We start from the raw sequence: 27,338 nt of genomic DNA, 5'->3' as shown, positions 1-27,338 counted from the left end.
AGCTTTGGGACTTGTCAGCATAAAGAGTTCCAGACATGCACCCAAAAAGAATCATAACATTTCATCCACAGTAACTATAATTACAAGGCAATTTCCTGTTGTGGCTTTTGCTTTCAAGATTAATGACAAGTATCAGAAACAGGTGGAGAGACTGGAAATGAGAGCCCATAAATCGGAATGTCTAAGGAGATGGGTATCAGGAGGAATTTAGGGGTGGAATTAGGGCTTCTGAGGTCTTAATCCAGGTTATAGTTTCTCATTAACTGGGACATAAATTCTGTCTGCCCTTTCCAAAGGTTTAGACAGAAGTCAGGACTGAGGACTCCTGGGAGCATCACTGATCAGCCCTGAAGTGTTCTGAGTATTTACCCTGTCGGCCATGCAAAATTGATTATATGGTTGACATCCACCGGACCTGCATGTAAAGACCCATGATAGTATGCTCATCTGACTGAATGTGAAGAAGTATACATCTTTCAATGCTATATAAGGACTTATATGGTTGGGACGTATTTTGTGACATGTGTGCTAATGATTTTATAATTTTGTTGATGAATGTACTAGAAGTACATTATGGGAGAAGTACATTATACTAGAAGTACATTAAGAAGTACTGTATGTACCATCCATAAACTTAAAGGCTATAGGCTGACAGATTGTACAGGTAACATAATTCTATCCGTCAAGGTAACATTCAATAGTTTTTTTATGTAGGTCAGAGCAGGCCGATTTACATGGAAATATCAACCCAGCTTTTGCACACTTGAAGTTTTCAAACCATCAGATTTTTGCCCTAGTTTGATTGGGTTTTAGACCCTGGGGCTGTGGCAAAATTTCCATCCGGACATGTTGTCCATGGAGCCAAGAGTGACCTGGAAACAGTCTGCTGGTTAATCCAGGTTAGGTTTTAGTAAATAATAATACTGTATAGAAGTGTGTGGCCCTTTGCTGTCCATCTGGTGTGGATCAGTAGGACTTATCCCACTATGGCCCACAGTCCCAGAACCCCCTCTCCCACTCAGGTCAGCCAGGGTCACCCTCACACATCAATAGCAGCTCTGTCCTGACTGTGTGTATTGGCAGTTTCCTTTTAGACAGGGAAGTTGAAGACTATTGGCAGGACAGAGACATGGTTTACACAGGTGCCTAAGTCCTAAGTATAACAGAACACCCTTGTTAACATGACAGGGAAACTTACAACTACCAACCTGCATGTGTCATTGGACTTAAAGAACTATAGAATCCTATGTAATAACTTATTTCAAAGATGTTGATTTGTAGATTAACACACAACTGTTTGTTCTTGGTCAAAAAGTTTATTGAATTATAGAAATGATGGCAGAGTTTCATGTATTACACTTTAAAAAGGAGAATATAATATTGGTGAAAAGAAATAATTTTTGATCATTATATTCATGGACATGTATACTGGAAAAGCACCAATTTGAAAGCTAGATGTTTTATAATTTGTAGTTCACTCATATTGAAAAAGTAGCATTCTCTGCATTTACTTGTACCTCCTTGTATTGTTTTTGGCTTGTCTGTTTGTGTGTGTGTGTGTGTGTGTGTGTGTGTGTGTGAATTGGCCAGCTACACAATGGATTATGGTAATATTTGGTATGTGGGTAGGTCTTGGAAAGGTGATGGTGAGGGTCCATTTTGGGCCTTCAGTTCTAGTGGACTCCCTTGTTCCATAAGCACTCTTAAGCAGAGTGTTTGCTATTGGTACTATAACCATCTACAAGCTACAGGCTCAAGTACTCTTGGACCAAGGAAATCCCCTTTCAACCTCCTTGCCCAAACTGAGGTTAGAATGACCCGTGGCCTTTAGTGGGGATGTAGAACAAGCCTGTGGCAAGTGTTGCCCTCTCCTTGTTGGCTCCGACTGCAAACAAACTGCACATGTTGTGAGAAGAGTGGCTGACCTTTCAGCCTCTGGTAGCACTGTGAACAGCAAACTGGAAGCCAGGCTGTTGCCAGGGCCTACACAAATCTAGACCAGCCCTCAGACCCTGATGAAGGGGTCTGTACAGTTGGAAAATTTCCATGGGACATGTTGGACCTGGAGCTGTATATTGGCCCTGGCAGGAGTCTGACACCCAGGCTAGCATATGACCAACAACGAACTTGAAGCTAGGCTGTTGCCAGGGCCTAGCAGGTCAGTTTCTGGGCTCCAAGGCCTGAACATGACCTTGGGCTTCCTTAGAATGCCAAGAACTTTCTCTTGGGGGTAATGTTAGCCCTGGAGCCCAGAAGTTGGCTTTTTCAATAACAGTCTGGCTTCCTGAACAACAAACTTATGACAGTCTTGAGTGGCAGCTTGTAATTGTGAGGATTCAGCAACAGGTTTTGCCCCACTTGTCACCCCAGATACATTGTAGTGTGCAACCTTCAGACCAACACTCCTCTTGACCTGAATAGAGCTTGATCGACTTGAAGGACAATCAGAAAGGTAATCAGAAGAAATGTCGACCCAATTCCTAAGCTGGAGGAAGATGAAACAGATACTATATATGACCTGAGATGGCTGGCCCACATAGGTAACTTTTATTGGATTAGTTAGAAGTAACTGCCAACATGAATTAAGCTTAAGCCCTGTCAACAAAAAGCAACCCTTCAATGGAAGAGAGAGGGCCACCTGTATAGTATGTATTATCAATGCTAAAATCAGGAAGAAAACATGGGAAGCTTTTCTTGTTTGTTTCCCGAGCTTTGAATTACGCAAAGTTATTAAATGGCTTTCCTCATTAAAATATGTAATGGCTACAGTGCACACGCTGCCCCCCATGAATTTGAAAATCCTTCATCATGCAGCTAAAATCTGTCAACCTTGCCTCTGCATTTGGACTTTTCTAGTAGCAGATAGGCCCATGAGTGGCAGATGTGGAGAATAAGCTTAGCATGTTTATCTAGACAGGGACACTGAATGCCCTGCAGACTGCTGTACTCATGATTAACTGTCAGAGTGTCAAGTTAGGCTGACCTTTTAACCCTAGGTGTACATTGTGCAGCTTCTTCCTTTGACCCCTGGTGACCTGATGTTGGTAGTGTTGGGAGGATGGCAGGAATTTGTGCCATGGTCCTGTTGGTTATCTGTCTGGCTACTGGTTTGGACCATTCCTTTTTCATGAGAAGCTAGACAGTGGCCCGCAAGCTGCTTTTCATTGTAGTCATGATTGAAGAGGTAAGATGCAGTGAGGTCATGAGGGAAGAGGTACTCAGGTACTGTGTGATACTGATACAGTAACTTTTTCTATCTTAGATTTTCTCTATCTGCTTTTAAATTTTTCATGGCAGGAAGCCAGCCCAGTGAGCTCCAGCCGGGAAGGCTGTTGGTACAGGCTTAACCTGCAGACCATGGCTTCAGGTCCTGATTAGTTTAAACTGAACCTTGTAATTGTATGGCAGTCACTTTGATAAGCTGCAAAAAGTTTCAGGGATACTGGACTGTCCAAGAAGGCCACACAGGGGATTGAGATAAAGTGGTCTTCTTAGGCAGGTGATAAAAAGGGGGAACCAGGAAAAGGTGGTTGTTATGGCCAGCTTGAACAGGTGGCCACGGGGCAGGTTTGACTGGAGATCCAAAGAGAGGAAAAGTTAGAAGTTTGCTAATATTTCTGTATGTGTGACAGAAAACATTCATTGTAAATGTATACTTTACAAGTATAAACTTAGAGGAAAGAGATCCAGACATGGTACATGTCAACTGTGGTTGATAGATGTTTGAAAGAGGGAGGAAGGTCGACTTTGTCAAAGTTGAGCTGCTGCCAAAAGTGGCATTTGCCACAGGAGATAAGAGACCAAACATTTGTCGATAATAGAAACTTGGCAGCAAGAGACGTTTGCCTTGCCCTTGCCATGGCAGTTAGTTGTGGAAACCACACAGATTGTCTTCAGTTTCTTGTTTCAAACTGGAAAACAGTAACAAGGAGGTCTCTGCCTCTGTGGTTTTTGTACATGGCAGCTTGTTAAGATACCCAGGTCTAACAGTAAGTGAAGTTTTGGCATTGAACCAAGAGAGTGTGAGATCTTGAAGAGCAAAAGGCTGATGTTCCCTTAGAGCATGGTGACCTGATTTTCTCAAGTCTTTCCAGCTGTTCTGAGATGCCTGCGTTTCTTGGAATGAAACACTTCTTGAATTGATCTTGATGCTTCAACATTTTTCTTCGTCTAGCTGTCTCGTCTGATTCCTTGCTTGGAGGAAGGGTGTTCCAAAAATACTTTTTTTAAAGGTCTTTCTTGGTTGATTTGTAGTTTGTCAAACTCACACTTGTGGGTTATGTTTGCCAAGTCTTCTTGGGTTGTCATTTTCATCACGTTGCATGTTGATAAGACAAAAGGTCAGAGAAAACTAGGAGAGCTGTTCAGCAGTAACACGGTAGTTTAACATACTGAAGGAGTTGTAGTTAGCTTTTCCCACAAAGTTGTCCCCGTGGCAGTTATGCAGAGAATGTACACTGTATGATGTCCTTGAGTTAACATGTCAAAGTACACATCTACATGTACATGGACTTGCAGCAGGAATTTAACACAGAGCACAGATGTAACAGAAGTGTTTCCTACATTACCTATCAACTCCTATTCTATACGTACATACCTTCCTCTCCCTAGACCAGCTGACTATTGTCTTTCAAAATGTAGACCAGTTGACATTCTCTGTCAGGCTGCCAGAGTTTTGGTGTTTTGTAATCAAAATTTTTGTTACACATACTACATGTACATCTACCAGATTGAAACTTTGATAATATCATCTCTTCATCAGCACTTTTGTGGGGTGCAGGCTGTACATGTGTATGTCAACCTATTGGAAGTCATAAGATATTGAGGAAGATCTTAAAGGTACATTTACTGTACCTCAGAATTTTTAGGAAGTCTTCACTGTCAGACACAGTCAGTCTCTCTATAGCTAGCAGCTACCATACTACAAGCCATACATATAAAAGCCACATACAGGATTAACATGACACTTTCCAGGCAATTGCAAGGACATACTGTACATGTACATGTATACCAATCTATGTCCTTAGCCTGTGTCCCCTTTTAATGTGCAGCCACACATTCACGTCGTATCCATTGTCTCAACATAGTAGTGTCTTGAATAGCGGCTTCTTGGACTTTCTATCAAAACCAAGCATAGATCCCATGCAGACCCTTTTATCAGACTGGACAGGTTTTTCAGCCACATGGACTGGACAGGTTATTCCACCAACCCCTCTCCTATTTCCAAACTGCCATCTTGCCCACCCAGGTGGAAAGAAGCACTAGAAAAAGTCACTCGCTAATTGCCATCTTGACTTTGTCAAGTCTGTCACTTACAGTGGCCTCCGACCCTACTAAATCTACACTAGCATAAACATCCTCCTTCACTAGCCTAAGGGGATCATGTTTTGCTGTTGGGGCTGTTTCGCTTGTCGTGACAATATCACCTGCAGGTAGACAGTAAAAAATACCCTCCTGTTTGGGGCAACAAGGGTTGCTGTTGTAGCTAGTTCTGTTTTATGTTTGGGTAGCTGTGATGACAGATGGATTCAAGTTCATTGCACATGTCACTAGGAAATCGTTATACAATATGTAATGTGTATTGTAGGAAAATGAACTTACAGTGTAACTTAGATGAATGTACTTTCTATCACGTCTAGGAAAATATAACTGGTTTTTTTCTATGTTTGACAGTCCATTTGTAAGTTTAAAATGAATGAATTAACACTCCAGTATTCTGCCTAACTAGGTTATTGGCTGCTGTGGATTATGACTCAATAATTAATGGTTCCTATATAGGCTGTGACTTAATTGCTCTTAATTGCTCCTTGATTGCTCCTAGGCCCGTTCCAGGTTGGAAACTTGCAGAACGTTGTTCAGTAATGTAACAATGTGTAGTGGTATGTAGGTGTGTGCCAACAACATGAAAATTTGACTAACTACTAGATCAGCCAACCACTAAAAGAAGCATCGTCCAAAGTGCCTAACTCAGTGTCAAGACCAGCTGGGAGACCTTCAGAAAGTGGATGCCTCTGCCTACACATTCCTGCAGATGAACCTGCCTAACTCAGTGCCTTGATTTCCAGTTGGAAGACCTGCAATAAGCGGCTGCCTCAGCCTACACCTTCCTGCAGATAAACCTACACTATGACATCATGCCAGCCAACATCACTAAATTTGACTAACTACTAAACAAACAAACCTCTGCACAATCATGCCTAACTCAGTGACTTGTTGTTTTTTTCCAGTTGGGAGACCTGCAGAAAGCGGCTGCCTCTGCCTACACCTTCCTGCAGATGAACCTGAACCATGACATCATGCGAGCCAACATCGCCTTCTATCGGCAGATGGAGGAAGTGCAGCAGGAGTGGTTCAGGGACAGGGAGAAGAACCACTGGAAGGTTGGAACGAAAGAGAGATTCACAACGTTTTGTTTCCTTTCTCGAAAGAGATTCACAACTTTCTTTTTCTTCCTTAAAAGATAGTCGCAAATTTTTTCCTTCTTTTTTTTTGAAATTCGAAAGTAAGTAAGTATGTTTTAGGGAAATTCAAGGTCCTTTTGTAAGAAAAAAGCAAATATCATGTCTAAAAGTCATGTATAATATTAAGTGCATCTAACTTACACACAAGATTATGACTGAATACCTTTATTTCTTCAAGGTATGATTGTAGTTAACCCACAATCCACCAGAGGGCACTTTTGTCACAACCTCTTCAAATGCTGTCTGCTGTCAAAAGCTTTCTACACTAACAGTATCACACCTCATTGATGTATTTAAAAAGGCCTACTCTTAACTTTGTTGAATGGAAAAGTCCTCAGCTTTGTTCCTAGTGAATTCTTTCATCAGTGACAACTTTGGAAGGATAAGGATACTAACCTCCTTATCCTTCCAAAGTTGTCACTGATGAAAGAATTCACTAAGAACTGTATCTATACGTGACAAATGAATCTCTTCAACGATCCTCAGCTTTGGTTGCAGTGTTTTTCTTGGCCTTGACTGCTTTATTGTTCTGTTTGTTATGACAGTAAAGCACCATTAGTGACTCTTTTGAATCCGACATAAACAGTTTTGACAGGATAGTGTTTGAACAAGGTATAAACAACTGCCGGTTTCATGTTGACTAAACAACACCTAACAAGCATTTCCACTTAGAATTATAAACATTGTTACAGATGAAGCAGTTCTCTTCTTCTGATATAATATGCTTATTCTCTATCCTTTTGAATCTACCCCATGGCAACTACTTTCCCAACCTCCAGCTATGACTGCAAACAATACCAAGTCTGGCCAAACCCCTGCCTAATTCTAATCAAACCCTTTAATTTATCCCAGTTCAAAGCAACTCCTCTACCCACTGCCCCCCCACCCCCCCTGTAACTTTCTCTGCCACTATTTTCTTACTTCGTCCCTTCCCACACTCCAGGAGGCTCTTGAGGGGGCTGTCAATTCAGTGCTTCAGGCTTTAAACGGTTCCTGGGACATGGACCCCGATGTCCCCAATGTGATCCGCGTGCAAAGTTCGGTAAGGGTCGACTGCCCAGTACCTTTAGTAAAGCATCACAGTGCACAGCTAGTCTGCTACACTGTAACTCCTGCATGCTGGAAACACATCTGTAGAAAAGCTGGGCTTGTCGCACCTAACAGTTATGTTAAATTAGATTTTCACCTATTACCAAAACTTAAAAGTTTCAAGCGTAAGGGTATTCTAACAATAAATTGCTGAAATTTCTTATACTTCCTTTGGCAAAATTGTCCACTATTTTCAGAATGAAGATTATTTGCCTTTCCTATAAAATATCTTCTTGCAGAAAAGCATTTTTTTTTTTCGGAAAGTCAATTTATAATTCAGAACAATTTCATTCCTCACAATTACTAGTATTCTGTTTCATGTCAGTGGAAACTTCCATTGCCAGATATTGTAAAATCTATTGAATTATTACTCACAGTGCAGTACGTACATATAGTACAAAAACGAAGTCCCCACCCCCCTCACTCCCTCACCAAGATACCATGACTTTACAGTGATATGCATGTACCTACATTCATGGTACTACCTGCAAAGAACACCAGTATACTGTATAGCCAGTGAGTTTCTCACCTTTACATTTACATTTGTACCAGTCATACAAAATCACGACAGGAGCATTCTTCCAACCATCATTTTCTAAAACAATCTCTCTACTGTCTGATCTTCACACAAATTATGCTCCTACCCCTCCTCTGAAACCTCTTACCATTTTCTCCAAATTGGTTCCCGGCAACTTCTGTAGTTCATCTTCCTTCTTTTGCTTATCCCTCTTGTAAGTACATGTATCCATTTTCCAGAGCTGTAACCATTGGCCACTAGGAAGACAGGTTGGCTAATGGTCACAGCTCTTGCCAGTGGATGCTGTCCCTGCCACTATATAGGATCTGCTTGGAGATTATATTCTCTAAAGTACAGTAATTCCAATTGGGGCATAAGGCAAGGCTTCCGTTATGTTAATTATGAGTATCCATTTTCCAGAGCTGTAACCACTAGCCACCCCATAACCATTAGCCGCTGGAGATACAGGGTGGCCAATGGTCACATTTCTGGCCTGAATAGATACTGCACTGCCACTGTAGGAGATAATCTTTAAACTCTAATAAAAGTAATTCCCGTTGTGGCATGTATTGTAGGTAAGGCAAGGCTTTCTTGATCCTCTATATGTAGTGCAAGTTAAAACTGTAATTTCCAACACAAGAAATTGGACTTACCCAAATTTGCAACTGTACAACTTCAGGAATGAGGGATCAATCCACTGCTTCATGTTATGCAGATGACACACGTGACTCAGTGAGAAGTGGATCATAAGTTGCAGAAGGTCTGTGGCACCCCCCACCCCCTTCAAGTCTGTTCTATCCTCCATTTGTAGCGCAGGTTCATGGATGGGATGGACCACTACCTGATGAACCAGTTTGAGGATGCGCGGGACAGCCTGGAGGCTGCGCTGGAGCTGTGGTACCAGGAGTACGGGAAGTGCCGCTCCTCGTGTGAGCGCCCAAACAACATGGACATCAAGAGGAACGACCTGTGGATGTCACTTACTGGTTAGTCTTCTTCCTTTGGTTATGTTTACCTTCACAGAAGGAAAACATTGTTTTTGCTCTGTTTCTTCTTCTTCTCCAAACACATAAGGTCATTGACCTGAACCAGAGGGCTGTTTCCCTTCTAGATATAGGATTACGCTTAGACAAAGCCACATTTTACCGGTACTCATCACATGACACACACACACAGTTGTTTTTATTGCCTCTACAATACACATCTGACACTACTAGTATTCAACAATATACTATGTGTACGTACATACTTTGGAGTATCAAAGTCACTTACTATATGTCTGTTACTTTCATTGTACATATGCTGGCTTGTGTCCAGTTTGGCACAGTGACTACAGATCTACTAACACACCCTACAATTCATCCAGATCAGTACAGTTTAGTGTAAACAGTAAGCTGTTGATTCTGACTTAAAGTTGAAGCAAGACTCTATAGAACCCCTCTATTGTAAGCTACATGTCGATTTTAAAAAGAAAAGACTAGGATATGTCATTTTTTCACACACACAATATTCTTCAACATGCAATTAGATGCTACTGTGATAGCTTATGCTAGAAATCTAATAAAACAGGTCAAGTTGAGTTCGATTCTTTCAAGACCACAAAGATAAAGTACTAGTGTATGGAAGAGTTCACAATCATAACTACATGTAGTTTATATGTCTGTGATATATATATTTTCTGCTTTTAACCAATTTTTGGTTAAAAGCATGAAGCAGTTGTGAAGATACTGCTCTAGTTGTATTTCCTTTGGTTACATTTCTGTCAATGTTTTTCCATTGCAGATCGCTATGTGGAACTTTTGCTGTGTCGGCGGAACTGCATCGTCCGGATGTCCCACATAGAGGGACGATTTGTGGAGCAGCTACTCGCCAACATGTTCCACTATCTGCAGTATGTGTACTTCCAGTGTAAGTATATACCCACTCTTATAAAAACTACCTACTAAATCTACAACTTACTAATACAAATCACAATGTTCAACTGACACTGAACAGACAATCATACATTTCTCTAAAATTCTAAAGACTAATTCTAAGAAAATAACTGTTACACTGAATTGAAAATTAGTTGGACGAAGAAATGTGAAAAAGAAAGTTTTTGATAACAAGATCTATAGAGTTATGTTAATGGCCTACAATGCACCTAGAAGTCAGCTGGTCGAACCATCATGGTGACTTTCTTCATAGAATAACGGAACGACCCGCCCCACGAGAACCAGATGATTCCGTTAGCGCGGCCCAGGTACTGCCCGCCGACCCGGTACAGTCCGTTCAGACTCGCCCAGCCACACTGGCTGTACCACCAGCCTCCGCGGCGCCGCTGTGCACAGCTGGACTCCGGGGAACTATCATTGTCCCTGTCCTTGGTGCTGAACGCCATGTTGTTCTGACTGTTGTACTGATTCCTGATGGAATCCCCGGCTAGACCCCCCGCGTACTCTCCCAGGGACAGCCTGTAGCCGTCCCGCTCGCTGGAGATGGAGAAGGTGGAGTACTCGGCGTACGCCTTCATCCCCATCCAGTCTTCGATCATGACGCGCAATTTGTTCGGCCGCTCGTTCGTGATGCGGTAGATGTTCTCGTTCCCCAGCCAGTACTCGCCAAACTTGTCGCCGAAGCCCCACTTGTAGTCCGTCCAGTTGCGGTCGAAGTTGAGGGAGCCGTTGACGCGGCGTTGGATGACCGTCCAGCCGCCGCCGTCAGTTTGCATGTCGCAGTACGTGTTGAAGGAAGGCATGGTGTACATTACGAAGGGGCCGGTGTAGGCTGGTATCATGTAGACTGTGTTTAGGGTGTACCCTCGCTTGTACAGGGAAGAACAGTCTTTTACTCGATCTATGGGGAAGAAAATCAATTGGTAGGGGGAGTTAAGATTATGGATATAGTGGTTAAGGATATTGTGAAGCTGGTATGTTACGCTGAAGGGAAGTTAAACCGCCTATACAGATACAGATACAGACACGAGCAAAGTAGGTGTGGTGTCATGCTTTGCGAATACTTAATCATACATTATAAGATTTCTTCCACAAGTGCTACATGGCTTATAAAATGATATGGTTACATATATTTGGTAATATGGTATGACAAAAGAACTTTGGTGTCCACAATAATGAAATCACATCTGCTTAAATATATAGTATAGTAGGACTTTTACCCAGTATCTGTCTTTCTGTCATTAAACATAATTTTATTGCTTATAACAGAAATAATGGCTATTCCAATAATGGCAACATTGGCCTGTTAAGTCTGAAAAAAGATTAGATAAGGTCAAATCAACCAAACAACAGCCAGGAGAGGCTTTGTTTTCCTTCAGAAAGCACCTGCAGAAAGCTGCTTACCCCGCACGTCTCCAAACTCGTTTTTCACACTGATGTTTTCCACACGTTGCTGTAAGAACATGAGCGTGTTCTCCAGGCGGGCGTTTCTGGTCTCCAGCCTCCGGGTCTTGTCCTGGGAACAAACACAATGACTGTGCTTGTTACTGTATTACGAAGAATGTCATGATAATGATATTCATAGACAATTCAAACCCTACCACTGGATAGAATAGAGTAGAGATTTTGTCACTTCTTTTCAGCATGACTAGAAGAAACTGAACTTATCATCTCTAATTAATAAGGAACTAAAAAATGGTAGAATGTGACAAAGTCACTGACTTGTACATGTACATGTAAGTGTCAGTACATCAGTTCAGTACATCCACATATGGTGACACTGGTCAACTCCAATATAGCATTCTCACATTTATGACAGTTATTTATATAGTATTTCTATGTGCTCAGTGACATAGAAAATGCTAGTTATGAGTTAAATGTATGTACCTTAATGAGGAGTGTCTGTTCGTACACATATCTCTCCAGGTCAGAGCTCTGTACTGACAACTTGTCAAGTGCATCCCTGGAAAAAGGATACAATTATGTGAGTTTGATGCTGTTGGAACAAAAAGGGGGATATAGAAACAGTAAAAACAAATCCAAAAGATTTTAACCAGTTTAAGATGGTGTAGACACAACTTTTTGATTTTTTTTTTATTACTGAGTACCCCATAATGCTAATTACTGTTTAACACAATTTTATTTTGGAAAGAATCTGTATATCAATGAGGACCACACAACCCTGTTCTATGGTATTCCAGATTCCAGATTCAAGTCAGGGATAGTTTGACCAATTGTTGAAGTCACATTTTTGTACCTACATGTAGGTGAATGGTCATTTGCATTCTAAGGAATTCTGCAGTAGGAAAACACAGATGATTTTTCATGGTAATGTAGGGGTGAATGTGTTGAACTTACCTCGAGTTCTGCCTGTCAGTGGCCATCTGGTCCTGTAGAGCACTGATGATGTTACTCTGGTTGATGTTCTGACTCACTACCTTCTGGATAGTCTGAGGAGACATGGAGGGGCTCTGCAAAGTATAGAATTTGACAGAAAATTCATTCATAATTTGTTCCTGAAAGGGTCTGCTAGAGGATACCACATCACTCGAAAGAATCTCAAAGTCATCATCATTTGCATGCTTTGTCTAGTTGTAATCTGAATTTATTTTTCTTTATGAAAATTGTTTCTTTATGAAAATTGTTTCTTTATTTTTAGAGATTGCAACAATGCAGACACTAGGCAGCTACTAGCTGGTAAATTGACAACATATTTCCTGTATACATATCATTGACAATGGTGAACACAAGATGAATACAATAAACTTCATTAGGGGGGTTTTCGGTTTATCTTGTTTTGAAGCAATCTATGGTACTAAATACAAAGCCCTCTTGCCAGAAGTAGTAAGTATGAAAGACTTTCATTGAGTCTAGCTATGACCTTTTTTATTGCCTTCTCGGATAGAACTGTGCAATTATGCAGCAGTCATCCTGAGCCACTACTATTTTACGGCCCTGCTTTATTGAGCAGAAACGCTGATTACACGGAGCAACGACCAGTTATTGTTGCTTCCTCAACTGCGCATTCACTCCAAAACCTCGACCTCCGCGCCACAGATCTGTAACTTCTACCACGTCGGTGAAGTCTTTATGACCTTTTTCTGCAAGCCAATCATGCTTTACTGGCAGATTGTCGTTGTCACGCAGTAAAAGTGCCCATTTGCTAGTTGCGATAACAGTTACAAGGCTACCCCGGCTTAGTCCGAATGGCTGTAGCTTATTGATGTGGTGACGACCGTGTATTGATAAATACACGTTCCAGACGTTGATGAATACGTGATGGAAGTTGATCCATGGCTGAGTGCAGGCTCACACCTGATCCCGTGCCCAGAAGGTGCCGTTTATCGACCTATTATCGCACGAGGGGGTGCGAGAGATTTATCGCGCCCGGCAGGAGTTGGCAACAAACACCGGGGTCGTGAAGTTAAGTCTCAACTCAGCGGAAAATAAGTGTTTTTATGGGCAGAACGGGTCCAGGGAGCAAGAGGGATGTAGCAGGGTGACGTGGCTTTGGGCTGAAGCCAGCGGCACGCGAACTTGATGTGATGGACGACATCTGTGTGTCTATCGATTTTAACCGGGGAAAAGTCTCCTTCTTTTGGACCAGATATATTTTGAATGATACACAAAAAGCAGGGCTCAAAATACCACACACACACAGACACACACACACACAAACACACACACACAAACACACCTACACACACACGCGCGGCTTAGTGCAGGTATTTCTGATGTCTACCTGCACTGGGCCATGTACTGGGCTTATATACAAATGCATAATATAGGTGTATATGTATGTGGATTTTATTTGTTGCATTGTCTGTTACCACCTATATATGAAGTATAAAAGAAAAAAAGGTTATGATTTCTGAACAACTTTAGCATGATCCATACTTCCCATAAAATAAATTCTGAGGGGTGCAGGTAAAATGTGTCTCAGGTGCAGGTAATTTTCTGAGTTACCTGCAGCAGTGCAGGTATGCGGAAAAAAGGATTTGATCGTCGACAAGGCTTTGTACACAGGGTAATAGATAGTTGTTCCTGAGTTTTAGATGAAACGTCGCCTGCACACAGCGAGTCATCAGTCATGCCAGCCTTCCTCATTGCCTGCAGTCCTTTCTGATACCAGGTCCATTCATCAACTTGAAGACAGTGGACTCATCTGGTAGGGCTTATGTGCAGGTTACCATGAACAACACTGAGCTCTTTTTCGAATGAAGAAATTTGTCATGAGTAATTGTTAAAAAACGAACAAACGAGGTGCAGAGATTAAGTACAAGATTGAGGATTTTCAAAGTATTTTCTACTCTTATATGTAGGTAGAGACAGTGGACTCATTTGGTAGGGCTCATGTGCAAGTTACCATGAACAACGTTGGGCTCTTTTTTGATATAGACTTTGCCTGCAATCAATATTTTTTTCAAAAATGCAGATTGTAGAATAATCTGATACTATATTACAATGTATATGGCATTGCATTTCAAGCAGTTACATCACTATATTTGAACATTCCGACACCCCTATATTCCAATGACTCAGTCAATGCTCGACAACCCTAAGACTGTCAGAAAGTAGGGGCTCCGGGGCCTAGGAGTGTGGAAATAAACAGTCGTCCCCTTTTTGAGCACTAGTATAGATTTTGTACATTCCTCAGGGATGAAATCAATCATTCCAGAAGAAGTTCTTCCCAACCTCATCACTTGCACATGCACACATGTTTACAGGGAAGAATTGGGGAATTCAAGAATACAAGCCAAGGGGAAAATTGCATGTATGGGCAGAACTATGTGACCTGGCAGACACAATCCCAGCCCTTTTAAATCAATCAACTCAACATGAAATTCATGCTGTAAGGGTGTTGTAAGGAAATGTGTGGCCAGGCTGACAGCCAAGATCTGGTACTGTTGTAGAAAATGTCTACTTTCAGTCATGAGAACAGGCACATACATGTGTATTACATATATACTTGTCTAACAAATCTAAGGTTTATGTACTAAATAAGGGATTTTGCACCAAGAGTATATGCAAGGTGCCAACAGTAGAAAAAAGATTTTCAGGACCTAGTATATCTAGTCAGATGCACAGGAACAAGTTAGCTTCAACATATGACAGAGCACTGGTTTTAGTGTTGGACATTTTACAGTTTGAATGAAATTCGTAGTGCCACAGGCAATTCAGTACCCACGCATCATAATACCCAAAGGCCCTGTACTTTTGATTAAGACTCTGCACTTTTTGACAAGTGCCTCATTTATACTGAATAGGAGCCCAATATTTCTCACCACTTGTCAAAAGAAAACCTTTCATTAGTTCCAATCACCCCTGAATTACCAGCAATTTAGGGCGCCCTTCAGTCGTTTGCCAACTTTATGTGGTATTTGTAACCCAATCAATAAGAGGTGCCAACTGTTTTGAATCACAAAACAGCTCAGAAGTGCTTTGATGTACTGTTGAAACATCAGTAACATAGTCGATCGCGATGGCTTTGGAGAGAAGCCAATGATTATTGCAGTGTAGATAAGGAACACAATGATAATACTGCAAAGGATCAATAATCTAGCAAAGCCCTCAAGTTATTAAAAGAAACAAAAAAGTAATCCTTCTGAAAACTGTATGTCAGAAGCTGAGCAGCTATTAGTAAGTGTATCAATTTCTTTACCTCTGTATTTTTGTTTTTGGTGTGCTTGTCTGTTTCTTTGCGCCCATGTCACTCTGTACATGTAGTTAATTGAATACAGTAGAGTCACACGAAGTGATGGTAGGAAATGATGTAACCACAGACTGAAAGGTCAAATTTGAGGTCAAAATGCCCCCCCCCCACACACAGTTCACAATGGGTAAATCAAGAAAATGTCATGTTGAACCACACTTGAACAAATCAATACAAATTTGATAGTCACACTTTTAAGTTGCAGGAAAACAACAGTTACTGCAATAATTGAAGCTGCATTTGAAATATTTTGGGTGTATCTAATGAATGTGGTGAATATTCAGAGCAACACTTGATTTTGCAGCTAAATTATTGACAAAAACTTCAGCAGCATCATAATTGATTTGCTCCCCTGTACATTGCAGCATCAGTCTTAAAACAGCCATTCAGGTAGAGCAATCACTGTAAACCATGGAACATTTATGAGCAGATTTTTATAGGTTTGGACCCTCAAGCCCCGGATGTGTAATAAAAGGGATATATGATATGGGGAGGAAGTGTTAGTTGCTTTGTGTATTGTACTTTCACTGCATACAAATATACACATACCTAGTAGTTGTTTTTAATTTGACACATTTGCATGGAGGAGGTTATTATAAGCAAAGCAGCTAGAAATGTATGATGTGTTTGTGTGTGATGCTGTCCTGACAGACTTATTACTGAAAGTGTTTTTCAAAATCAAAGACCAGATATTTGGTACAGTAGTTTTCTTTATATATCCATCAATCACTACAAATCACCCGGATGGAGGCCTGACCCCCCCCCCCCATCTTATATTAACCACATGGTGATCTACATCATAATCTTTAACGACTCCAGGAAGAATAGTGTCAAATTTATGTATCACTACAGTGGAGATCCTAATACAACGAAGTTAACAAACAAACAAACCAAACATACAAACAAATAGCTTTCATTTTTATATTTTGATCTTTTGTGTGTGTGTGTAAACAAAGGCAAGCTATAAGACCCACCTTTCTTGTGTCCCCTGTGTAAGAGTCAAACAGCTTCTGTATCTGTACGGAGTTATTGTCAGCACGGGACTCTAGTTTCTTCACCTCCTTGATGACCCTCCTGAGATCCTCTAGCGACACCCTGGCTGGGGTGACACACGGCAGACAGTGCATTACTGTCAGGGTGGTCAGCAAGATGCTGGCCCCGAACAACATTGCCATGTTTTCAACCAACACTTTCACCACAACTGAAGGCTTTTCTCATAGATGCTGGTTTTCCATTTGGTAAACTCTATCGCAAGCTGCTTTTGTTTTCCTTCTGTTTTGTTACACTGCTGTTGTAGTTTGCAGATAATGGTCTTCCAGTCCAAGACTACAAAGTACAAGCTGATTGTGTGAATCTGGTGTTCTGAAGATGTGCCTTGTAGACCACACAGGTTCTGTTTTCCTTGTTTCTTCACTCTTGTATAGGCCGTCCAGTCCAAGACAATTCTGCACAGTACAAGCTGATTCTGTACTCCTACTACCTGAAGACAGCTAGAAGGGTCCACTCTCCAGTTTCTCACACTCCCATCACTGTCACACAGTTTGCTTCTGTATTCCTTCTGCTGCAATGTTGTTTCTTGAAGCAGATTGTCCACTTTTTGGGTACAGTTTTTCCCACTCTGCTTTGAATGCCTTTCTCACACTCCAATTTCAGCGTTCGCTGTCATGCAGTTTGCTTCTGTATTCCTTCCACTGCAGTGTTGTTTCTCGAAGTAGTAGAAAACCAGATCGTCTGAATTTCTTGGAACAGTTCTTCCCGCCCTGTTGCCAAAGCCACCGTGCTTTTCAGCACACCAGATTGTAGTCACTGGAACATGTTTAGACAAAGGGCCTTCTGGACTGAAGTCCTCTTCATCTTCAGGTCGCAATTTGGCCGAGCGGTGCGTTGAAACGTTCTCCAATAGGGATAATGATCTGTTCTGGTGATCCGACGATTACAGAGCCCATTCATTCATCAGTTAGGGAGCGTGTCACGATGTGGCGTCCGCCGATGAAGCGTTCCGCCTGCGTAGAAAAACACATCAATCAAACTGAGTACAGAAGGGGAGGCGAGTGTACCTGCTGCTATCTGCAGGAGGCAATGCGATGATCTATATATTGATGTTTGCGTAAGCGATAAAACAGTTTTTGGGACAGCCTAAACTGGGGATATTGTGGTGCAGGCATATTTCAAGATTGTTCCTGATCCCTGCTATGAAAGTTTATTGGGGCTTTTATGGAAGAAGGTATTTTGTTCTCTGAAATGATCAAAAACTGCTCCCTTATTCAGACTTTCCAGTTGTCTGAAATTTTTTTCACTTTTTTCTAAAAGCACTAAATTTGGTACACAATAGTCAAATCTGACCTAATCTGGAAATGGAGGCATTTCAATTTATGTCCAAGACAGATTCTATGGCCTATTTTTAACTAAAAAAAGGAATTTTTTTAGCTCCTGTGCAATGACTAGGTCCAAACGCATGATGCAGAAGCCCCAACATATGTGGTATAACCCTAGGTCTGTCCGGGGTGCTGAAAGCAGGGTTGCTTTCCATTTCCTATGGGTACAAACAGTCATTGGAAAGGAGATTGAATTTCGCAGGTCTGAACTGTTATGGGACTTCATCAATGCCTCTGAAGAACTGTAACTGCCACAGGGGTGGTAGTAAAGTTATAAAGCGGAGGGATTCAATTTCCTCGGTTTTGCTCGATGCCATTTCTCATATTGCTTTTGGATTTTCAGATGTAAACCCTGCGGAATTTATCTCGTCGTAAGATCCTGATGTGGCTTACTTTTTGTTGCAATTTTTGTGCATGTCAAGTGTGTAAGTGCTACAATTTGGCTGAAAATTTCTTATTTTTTCACTGTACAAGTCAAATAGACTTGTGAGATGCAAGGATTTTGACCTGTTCTTTCTATAATTGGCAAATTCCTTTCAAAAAGATGGTCACATCATTGGTTCTAAGTCAATAGCAATGTCATATTTTGTGCATCAGAACCAAGCTGTGCATATTTGGTTTGAAACAGAAAACAAAGCATTTCAAAAAGAGAAATTCCTGGATATCTTCTTGGTACTGAAGCAACTTCCACTATCTTCTGCATCTCAAAACCTACCTTTGATTGCAACTATACATTCTTTTGGGGTTGGAGGTTTCAGGCTTCATAGACACTTGATATATTACTTCAGAAAGTTGCATAGAAAATATAATCTATTTTAGGGGAAAAGGATTTCCTCTTATCCCAAGCAGCAAGGTATGAAATTGCAGATGCCTCCGGTTGGAGTTTGACGTTGTGGTGATTTTGACATGGTTGACAGGCAGAGTAATGTGACCAACACCATGAAGAACATGCTTGGTTGCTTCCTATGAATATTTGATGGGCAAATTGTGCGAGGGGTTTTCTTGGAAAAGGGTGTAACTACTGTAAATGCATTTACTTTTACAGTGTTTTTATTTTGTGGAATGAGGGAAAAGAAGGTTTTTGCTATGTTTAGAATTTTCAGTTGAAACAATTCTGTAGTACAGTAGTCATACAATGAAGACATCTTTATGGTTTCGTGAATTCACTGTGTACAATTCAGTACCAAAACCAGGAAAATAAAACATGTAAACAAAAATTATAGAAATGCAAAATTTGACCGAAATGCAAGTTACACTCACTTCTTCATTGGATAACAGGTCATTTTACTAGACACCAGGTATTGAACCGGTACCCACCCCTAGTTGTCACATATAAAACAGTCCTTTAAAAGCCTAGTCCAAGTTTTGCCTCTTTAACCAGCCTATACTTATTCCCAAGACTTAAGTGACGGTAGCAATTGCTTTGTGATACGTGCTCAATTACTGCTTGCTGCAACTTGAAATCCCATTGGACCTGTATCCACTACTAAGGCCACACCAATTTAATTTGTTGGTTCTCGGATTCGCCTCTTCGTTTTTTTCTGATTTGCAAAAAAAAAAAAAATTTGATTCTGGTCCTGAATCAACTGAAAAATGCTCATGTTTTGCCCCCAACAGTTGAGGAAAGTCTTTTTCTTCCTAGTTGTTACAGTTTTCCCATCTATCATTGCAGTGGTTTGATTAAAAGTTCAAAATTCAATGTTTAAATTTTAACCCAGCCTTTTGTGTTGACTTCATGGCTCATTTTGTAGCATTTAAGCCTATAATAGGATGCCTAGACCTGTTTTTATTTTTATTTTTTTTCGCCCTGTCGCTTCATATTTTTTCTGAAAAAATCCGAGAACCAACAAATTAAATTGGTGTGGCCTAATGATCAGCAGTCTCAATCAGGCTTCCCTTGCTGGGTGCACGCCTTACCCACCTTATAAATGACTCGGCGATAAATAAGTGAAAAGACAGAAGCCTTTAATCTGGTGGCAATTATCGACTCCATGTTTAAAACATGCTGCACTTTATATGACCTCCGTGGTACACTTAACAGGTTTCCCAATACTGCAAGTGTGGCAAAAACAGCTTTATGGTCGTAAAATTTCCTCAAAAATACACTTCATGGGTGACTTGTTTTTTCGAACTTGCCCCACGATAACATTGCTCAAAAGTTGAGCCTTTTCCCTTCTGCCAAACAGCTACCTTAGCATGATGGAGGTTAATTTCTTTGTATATGTCATTTCAAGAAGTTCCTTTTTGTGTTAGGGTTCATGATGCTATGATAATAGAATATAATCTGTACTTTTCGTGTGTTTTTTTGTCAACTCAGAGCACCCAAGATGTCCTTATGGAAGTCAAAATTCTTTATGAATTTTTTAACAGTAAGTTTACAAATACAATACATCTTAATATAATTTGCCCAATATAGGTGTTCAAGTTATTCAAGACTATTTCTAATAAGTTTTTGGTCCTGATGGTGTGAAATGATGACAGTGCAAAAACTGTGGTAGCCAACACAGTTGTGTTCCACCACTCTTTTACTCCCATCAGAATCAGCACACCAGTAATTGAGACAGGTCCGATCACTCCACAAACCCATGCATCTTCTGCTAATTAATCCCACACATATGCGTAACGAACTGGTTTCCCCTAACGAGGGACAAATAAGGCAGTTAGCATGATCCGCGCGGCTCCATCTGAGCCCACCCATTACCCCTATGACGGATGACTTGTATTTGTTCTGGACCATTTGAGATGAGCGGGTGCACCATTGGCCTAATTAAAACCCTGTTACCGGCTCAGGCGCTGTACTAGAGTGGCTGTTTCTGGCCAGGAGACCATTTTGGTGTACTCCACTGTTTAAAGGATTTGGTTTAATGGCACTAAATGGCTTTCTCTTCTTTAATGCAGAGGATTTTGTTTATGGAAAAAGGGAAATTGAAAGCGATCTTGATCCAGTTTTAGTTCAATTCCACCCATTTACAGTATTAAAGTAAATGCTGCGAAAGTTTCTTGTTGTACGGTATTCCTGCCAAAGCTAGGAATGGCCTCAGGGATTCTCTTCTCATTTCCTTGTTTCACAAACCTTCATTGCTCTCATCAGAACAACAGTCACTGTGACACATCAATTACTACAGAAGCACAGAGAACCTTTCTTTTCTCATGCAGCATGTGAAGTTCTAATTTCCTGCAATCAATGTTCTAATACTGAAAGATAATCGCCTATTCATACCTGGGTACCTCAGTGCCGTGCACATTCAGGTAATTTCCCATCCTTTTGTGCCTTTGTTAAAGAACATTGCTTCCAACTCTTCCTCAGATTAATGTCAGCTGACTGCTGAAAATCCTTCTTTTGTTAGCCTTGCTATCATCTTTGTTACTTGTAGTTTACGAATTACAGTGGTTGAGCCACCTAATATTTTGGAGAAATATGAACACATCAAGTTGAAAGTAATGTATAAAAATTCTTGAAGTGACATAATAATAAGCAATACCTATTCATATGTGCATTCGTCCTCTGTCAGAAAGTGCAGTTGCATTTTTTGACCTGTAAAATCAGTGGTGAAAAATCTTACCTACCTCTGCTGAGTTGCCGTTCTTACGTTCAGCATACAAACAAGTCTTCCTTTCTTCACAGACGTCTTGACTTTGAGAAACTGCCGCCGAGAAAAAGCAATTTCCTCGAGAAGTGTTGTAGCAAAAAGCAATATTCTCAGGAAACTCTTGGAGAGATTAGAAGAGAATCCCTCTGTGAGTCAGTCAGTCTGAGAGTAGCGTACCCGCATCAGTCACAGAGACCATCCAATCTACCTACAAGGTCTATCTGCCTGGTCACGTACACTGTATGCCCTTCTACCAGATCCACAAAAGCCCCTGTACTCCCTAGGATCAGTCCAAACTACATGTACATTCATCCCTGCGCTTCAATGAGCTTCGTGTCTCAAGCTCCCCTGGAGTGGGAATGACAGTGGACCCTTCCGCCCCACTTGTTTATTACAATTGCATATGGGGCGTACCAATTGTTTTAATATGGGGGGAATTTAAGTTGATGAACTAACACTTTTAATTTTGCAAAATGTTTTACATACATGTAATATTATTTGATTCAGTGGCATATTTATGTCTGGACAACATTGTATTATAAAATCGTTCTCTGTATTGATTTTATGTAAAAGAAATTCAGTAGAGTTTGCTGTACAATATCAGTTTGTAAATTGTTAAGTCCAATATTGAAAACCTTCCTTCCTCGGAGGAGATGGGGTGATCCAAATAAACTTGTCTTCCTGGTGATTACACGTAGATGTGAATTATTGGCAATTCTATAACTAACGAAAATTTGTTATCCTTTAAAAGCAGCTCTTAAGAGACTATTGAGGCCATTTCAGACGATGCAGTTTTATAGGATTTTGGGTATTACCGGTAGACTGTACTGTAATGTTGAGCATTACACAGATACTGCATGTCAGGGCTTGAAATCCTTTTTCTGCATGCCTGCACTGGTGCAGGTAACATTGAATATTAACTGCACCAGACAAATTTTACCTTCACCACTCAGGATTTAGCAAGTACAAATGTATGGATCATAGTTACTTTAAAATATTTTCAAAAACCATTGCCATTATTTGTACGTATCAAGTGGTAACAGTCAATGCAGCAAATAAAAATCCATATTCACTGACCTGCAAACATGTAAACCCAGTATATGGCCCAGTGCAGGTAGATAACAGGAATACCTGCACAGCTCTAATTATACAATGAATGCATATACATGTGGTGTTTCGAGCACTGGCAATGTTGAGCATTACTTAGATGCCCGTTATCCTCCCATCATATTAAGCAACAAACCCATTAGTACACCCCATCATTTATCACTGCCCTCCTTCTAAGCTTTTCTCATCAACTAAACATTATCCTTTCTGAACTGGCAGTAGAGTAGGTCAATGGGGTAAAATAAATCATAGTTTTATACTTTTGAAAAGTTTTACAATTACTGATAACAAATCAATGTTCTGAAGTTGTGAAGGAGAAAGCAAATGGCTTGAAAAAAAAATCTTCATGCCTTGAATTGAGTAAAGAAAAATTTGCCACCATCATGGTAGAAAGATATTTGTTTGAATGTGTCATTCAGACCCCTCCCAAAAATTCATAATTTTACAGCATATTCCGGACTTAAATCCATAATGACCCAACAGGTTGCATGATCATGATAAACTGCAGTATTAAAGTCTTGAACAGTTTTAGTCTGATCCACACTTCCTAAATCCTGAGTGATGCAGGTTAAATTTGTCTGGTGCAGGTATATAAAGAAAAAAATTGTCTGGGCTAGGTAATGTTCAATGTTACCTGCACTAGTATGGGTATGAAGGGGAAAAAAAGGATTTCAAGCCCTGCAGTACTTTGACGTTTTTCCTCTTCTCACCACTACAGTGAAAGACTGGCCCAACGCGATGCGTAACGCTGCCACGTACCTGATCTTCTACCCCACGGACCCCATGATGACCCAGAACGTGGACTACTTCCTCTCCCTGTCCTGGGCCAGTGAGGACATGCTGGAGGTGCGACCAGAGGCTGCAGCCGTGTACGAGGTGGTGGAGTTAGAGCGCAAACTGCTACAGGACATCCAGAAAAACTTCGGGGATGAGGTGAGTAAGATTGATGGTCAGGACTCAGGATTGATCAAAAAAAGTTAACCTACTTTACTTGGAAGAGATAGGAGTTAGAACGAAACTGCTTCAAGACATGAAGCAGTTTGATGGGAGAAGTGCAATCAAAAGATTAGGTCCTCTTTCCTATAAAATTTTTTAGTACTTAGCCTTCAGCTGCTTTCTACATAAAACAAGACTTATCTTATTCTGAACATCATCACAGGTAGATGAATTAGGTTATGATATGTCACAGCTAAATGCAGCTTTGGATATGGGATTAATGCAAAAATATTGCCCAAAGACAGCAGAGAGGTAAGAACTTGTATCAATGTATCATCTTCATGTAAAGCAAAAACTTTCTTTATACCCATCACATGAAAACTTATATCAACTTAGTACAATAGCTTAGGGCACACGACAATGGATGAAAAATTGCCCAAAGACAGCAGTGAGATATGAATCTGGAGATGTATTGAAGTATTACATGCATATCTCCACATATCAAACTAGAATCCTTTATATTCATTGCATACAAGGTTGACTTTTATGATGTATAACAGCTATAAGTAGCTTTCGCTACAGGGCAAGATTTTAAAAATCGCCTGCAGATAACAGTGAGATATGAACTTGGAGATGTATTGAAGTATTACATCGGATATCTCTTCACATCAAACTAGAATCTTTTATATTCATTGCATACAAGGCTGACTTTTATGATGTATAACAGCTATAAGTAGCTTTTGCTACAGGGCAAGATTTGAAAAATCGCCTGTGGACAACAGTGAGATATGAACTTGGAGATGTATTGAAGTATTACATTGGATATCTCCACATATCAAACTAGAATCCTTATATTCATCATATAAATAGGCTGGCTTTTATGATGTTCAACAGCTATAAATAGTGTTCGCCTCAGGACAAGGAATGAAAAATCTTGTGCAGACAACAGTGAGATATGAAATTGGAGATGTATTGAAGTCACCATTTTCAAAAATCATACTAAAGCAACTTTCATAAATAACCCCACACATTCTTAAATTTTGTTTAATTTTCCTTGTTTACTACTTTTCATTACTACTTTTCATTATTGTAGATAGTATTGTATCGTATTGTATTTTATTGTTTTGTTTCATTTACCCGTTACCTAGTAAGTTATTTCTTATTTATCCGATTTATTTGAATTGTTAATTAAGTTATGAAGGGAGGCCTCCTCATAAGCATTTTATGCTTCCGGCCTCCCTGCACTGTTACATTTCATTTATATTCTTTTTGTATCTGTATTGTTACATTTTGTTTTAAAGTGCGAATAAAAACTGAAACTGAACTGAACTATTAGCACACCCACAAGTCAAACTAGAACTTCTTTAAACTAAATTTATTGCATAAAAAGGCTGGCTTTTATGATGTACAACAGCTATAAATAGCTTTTGCTACAGGTGAGCCACCCTACAGTACAAGTCATGAAAAATTGTCCACAGACAACAGTGAGATATGAACTTGAAGATGTATGAGAAGCATTAGCCCACCCACACTCCAAAGCAGAACTCGCTGCAAGTCTCAGATAAGCAAGGGCAGATCAATATTTTTCCATTTTTGAAGTCGCTGCTGGTAATGTTGGCCCATTCGTCTCTCACAAGCCTGTGGGCTTTTGTCACAGGGCACACAGAGGCCAGCTGAACTAACCATGACAGACCTCCAGTCAGATTAAAGGCCAGGGTTTCCTTCAGTCTTCATATGCCTGCCAGGGAAAGGAAGCTGAAGAAGGAATCTTGACATGTTGTTGGCCAGATTTTTACAAATTGTGATTTTATTTTTACACCCGGACATAATTTTGCACTAGTAGGGGAAAGGGACATTTTGTGGTGTTTGAAGAGTGTGCTTTGAACAATTCTGTAAAGTATGTAGTATTTGGAAATGTGTATTTGCAGTGTCATGAAAATTGTTGTAGAAAGGTCACTGCAAAAACCACTGGAAGTATTTTTCCTGCTTTCATGAAAACCACAACAAATGTACCCTTGCAAAAGCTTGGTAAGTCCTTGGTTTTCTAGCACAGTATATTTCCCGCTGTCACGAAAACCACAACAAATGTTCCCTCACAAAAACTTAAGGAGAATGGGTAAGAATTTATTTGGGTTAATGTCCTTGGCTCCTGAAATTTATGGTCAGGGGGTCATCAACTAATTGACCTTTGGGATGGCAGGTGGATTTAGGTCTTCAGACTCCTGCAGTTTGCCTGGGGTTCAGCACCAAATTTGGGCAACTTGCATTTGGGAGAAGAATTAGGACGACTTTAATCTTTACCTCGCAATTAATCTTCCACCTTGCAAATCACCTGAGGTTTGGGGAGCGAGTGCCTTGGAGGAAAAGAACGTTGTTTTTCTTTTGAAGTTTATTGGTCCAGGTATGTATGTTAGTTACAAATGGATATGACCTGAAGGAAAGACGCATTCCCAATGGCAAGTTAAAACATCCTGGGAATGTCTACTAGTAGAAACTTTGACAAGAAAATTGCAGTCACATCTGTGGTGTTGTGGAAAAAGTATGGATAAGGCTGCATCAATTCATTTTCTTGGTTCTCGAATGCTTCAGTTCTCAGTGGCATATTAGCAAGAAGGCCAATCGAAGAACCAACGATTGGTGTGGCCTAAAATGTAGTTTCCCACATTCACTGTAATTCATTTGCTGTAATTTCCCACATTCTCTGTAATTTCCCACATTCGCTGTAATTTCCCACATTCGCTGTAAAAGAAATGCGCCAATTTTTCTCTATAATCACCACAATTGATCCTAAATTTCTGCCTAAGTCATAAAGTTCACCCTGTTAAAGTAGCCTTTTGGCACTCAGAATTCATATTGATCACAAGTTAACCAGGAGAGAGGAGGTCTCAAAAGGCCTGTGCCCTCCAGGAAGCCAGTTGATTAACAACTTGATGACCGCACAGTTCACAAGTTTCCCCACAGAGTAGTCCCAACCTCCCCGGCCTACCATTCACTTGACCACTAAATCTAAATCTCCAAGCAGATCTTTTGGTGGCTGCAAGACAATATCAAAATCAAATTAAATAATTGACAAGACAGGGTATCATTGGCAGTTCAATATTCACTTGCCGCCCATTTGTCTGGTACAAAAAAAAGATACCAGTACGATAAAAACACCTGCTAACACGTCGAAAATAATCAGAAGGCTAAAGGCTTGGAGAGTAGTAGCCTTCTAGCACTCAGGATTTGTATTGATTATGGGTTGACCAGCACAGGGAGAAAGTTTAAAAAGGTCCATCCAGGAAGCCAGTTGATTAACAACTTCATGACCACAGAGTTCCCCAACCTCCCTGGCCTACCATTCGCTTGACCAGATGCAACTTGATCGTGCCTTTTAAAAGGTCACTCTCATCTAAGTCAGGGAGATCCATTAATATCTGCATCAGGAGGCTCATAAGTGGGGAGGGTGCATTATTGAGTTTTGGTCAGAGTAATGCGATCTTACTGTCAATATATGAGATCTATCACTTGGTCTTGTTATGACTTGGTCGCCATTTCCATCAAACTTTTATGATCAGAATATGCAGAAGGAATACATTTATGTTATGTTATTGATGTGGAAGTGTGGGGTTTGTAT

The 27,338-nt window shown here is 40.5% G+C and overlaps 2 protein-coding genes across 4 annotated transcripts in view; one reads left to right on the top strand and one right to left on the bottom strand.

Annotated features, from left to right (window-relative positions):
• The window catches only part of LOC109484134 (prolyl 3-hydroxylase 2-like), a 47,059-nt gene that overhangs the window by 13,258 nt on the left and 6,463 nt on the right, over positions 1-27,338 (top strand). For 2 of the 3 annotated variants that reach the window (XM_019787355.1, XM_019787354.1), the window contains exons 4-7: positions 6,228-6,380; positions 8,879-9,053; positions 9,850-9,975; positions 23,505-23,719. In XM_019787355.1, coding sequence (XP_019642914.1) covers positions 6,228-6,380; positions 8,879-9,053; positions 9,850-9,975; positions 23,505-23,719 — 669 coding nt within the window. Of the gene's footprint in view, positions 1-6,227; positions 6,381-7,404; positions 7,504-8,878; positions 9,054-9,849; positions 9,976-23,504; positions 23,720-27,338 lie in introns of all 3 variants that reach the window. The other variant, XM_019787353.1, reaches the window with a different exon arrangement.
• LOC109484149 (angiopoietin-related protein 7-like) lies at positions 10,194-17,804 on the bottom strand. The gene is made up of 5 exons (XM_019787375.1): positions 16,689-17,804; positions 12,360-12,472; positions 11,889-11,964; positions 11,406-11,517; positions 10,194-10,902 (listed from the first exon to the last, which is right to left on the bottom strand). Exons 1-5 carry the CDS (start codon positions 16,887-16,889, stop codon positions 10,211-10,213), a joined length of 1,194 nt encoding a protein of 397 aa, XP_019642934.1. The 5' UTR covers positions 16,890-17,804; the 3' UTR covers positions 10,194-10,210.

This window comes from Branchiostoma belcheri, unplaced genomic scaffold (genome assembly GCF_001625305.1).
Source record: "Branchiostoma belcheri isolate BF01 breed outbred unplaced genomic scaffold, Haploidv18h27 scaffold69, whole genome shotgun sequence".
NCBI classification, from domain to species: domain Eukaryota; kingdom Metazoa; phylum Chordata; class Leptocardii; order Amphioxiformes; family Branchiostomatidae; genus Branchiostoma; species Branchiostoma belcheri.
The sequence above is the reverse complement of the archived record's forward strand: the minus strand, read 5'-3'. Positions and strand labels throughout refer to the sequence as shown.

Bases quoted from the DNA above. Each gene is read 5' to 3' on its own strand.
- LOC109484149 (XM_019787375.1), bottom strand. From the start codon at position 16,889: ATGGCAATGTTGTTCGGGGCCAGCATCTTGCTGACCACCCTGACAGTA. The intron at 12,473-16,688 runs GTGGGTCTTATA...TATACTTTGCAG, and splicing joins ACACAGGGGACACAAGAAAG to AGCCCCTCCATGTCTCCTCA. The intron at 11,965-12,359 runs GTAAGTTCAACA...TCCTTTTTCCAG, and splicing joins ACTGACAGGCAGAACTCGAG to GGATGCACTTGACAAGTTGT.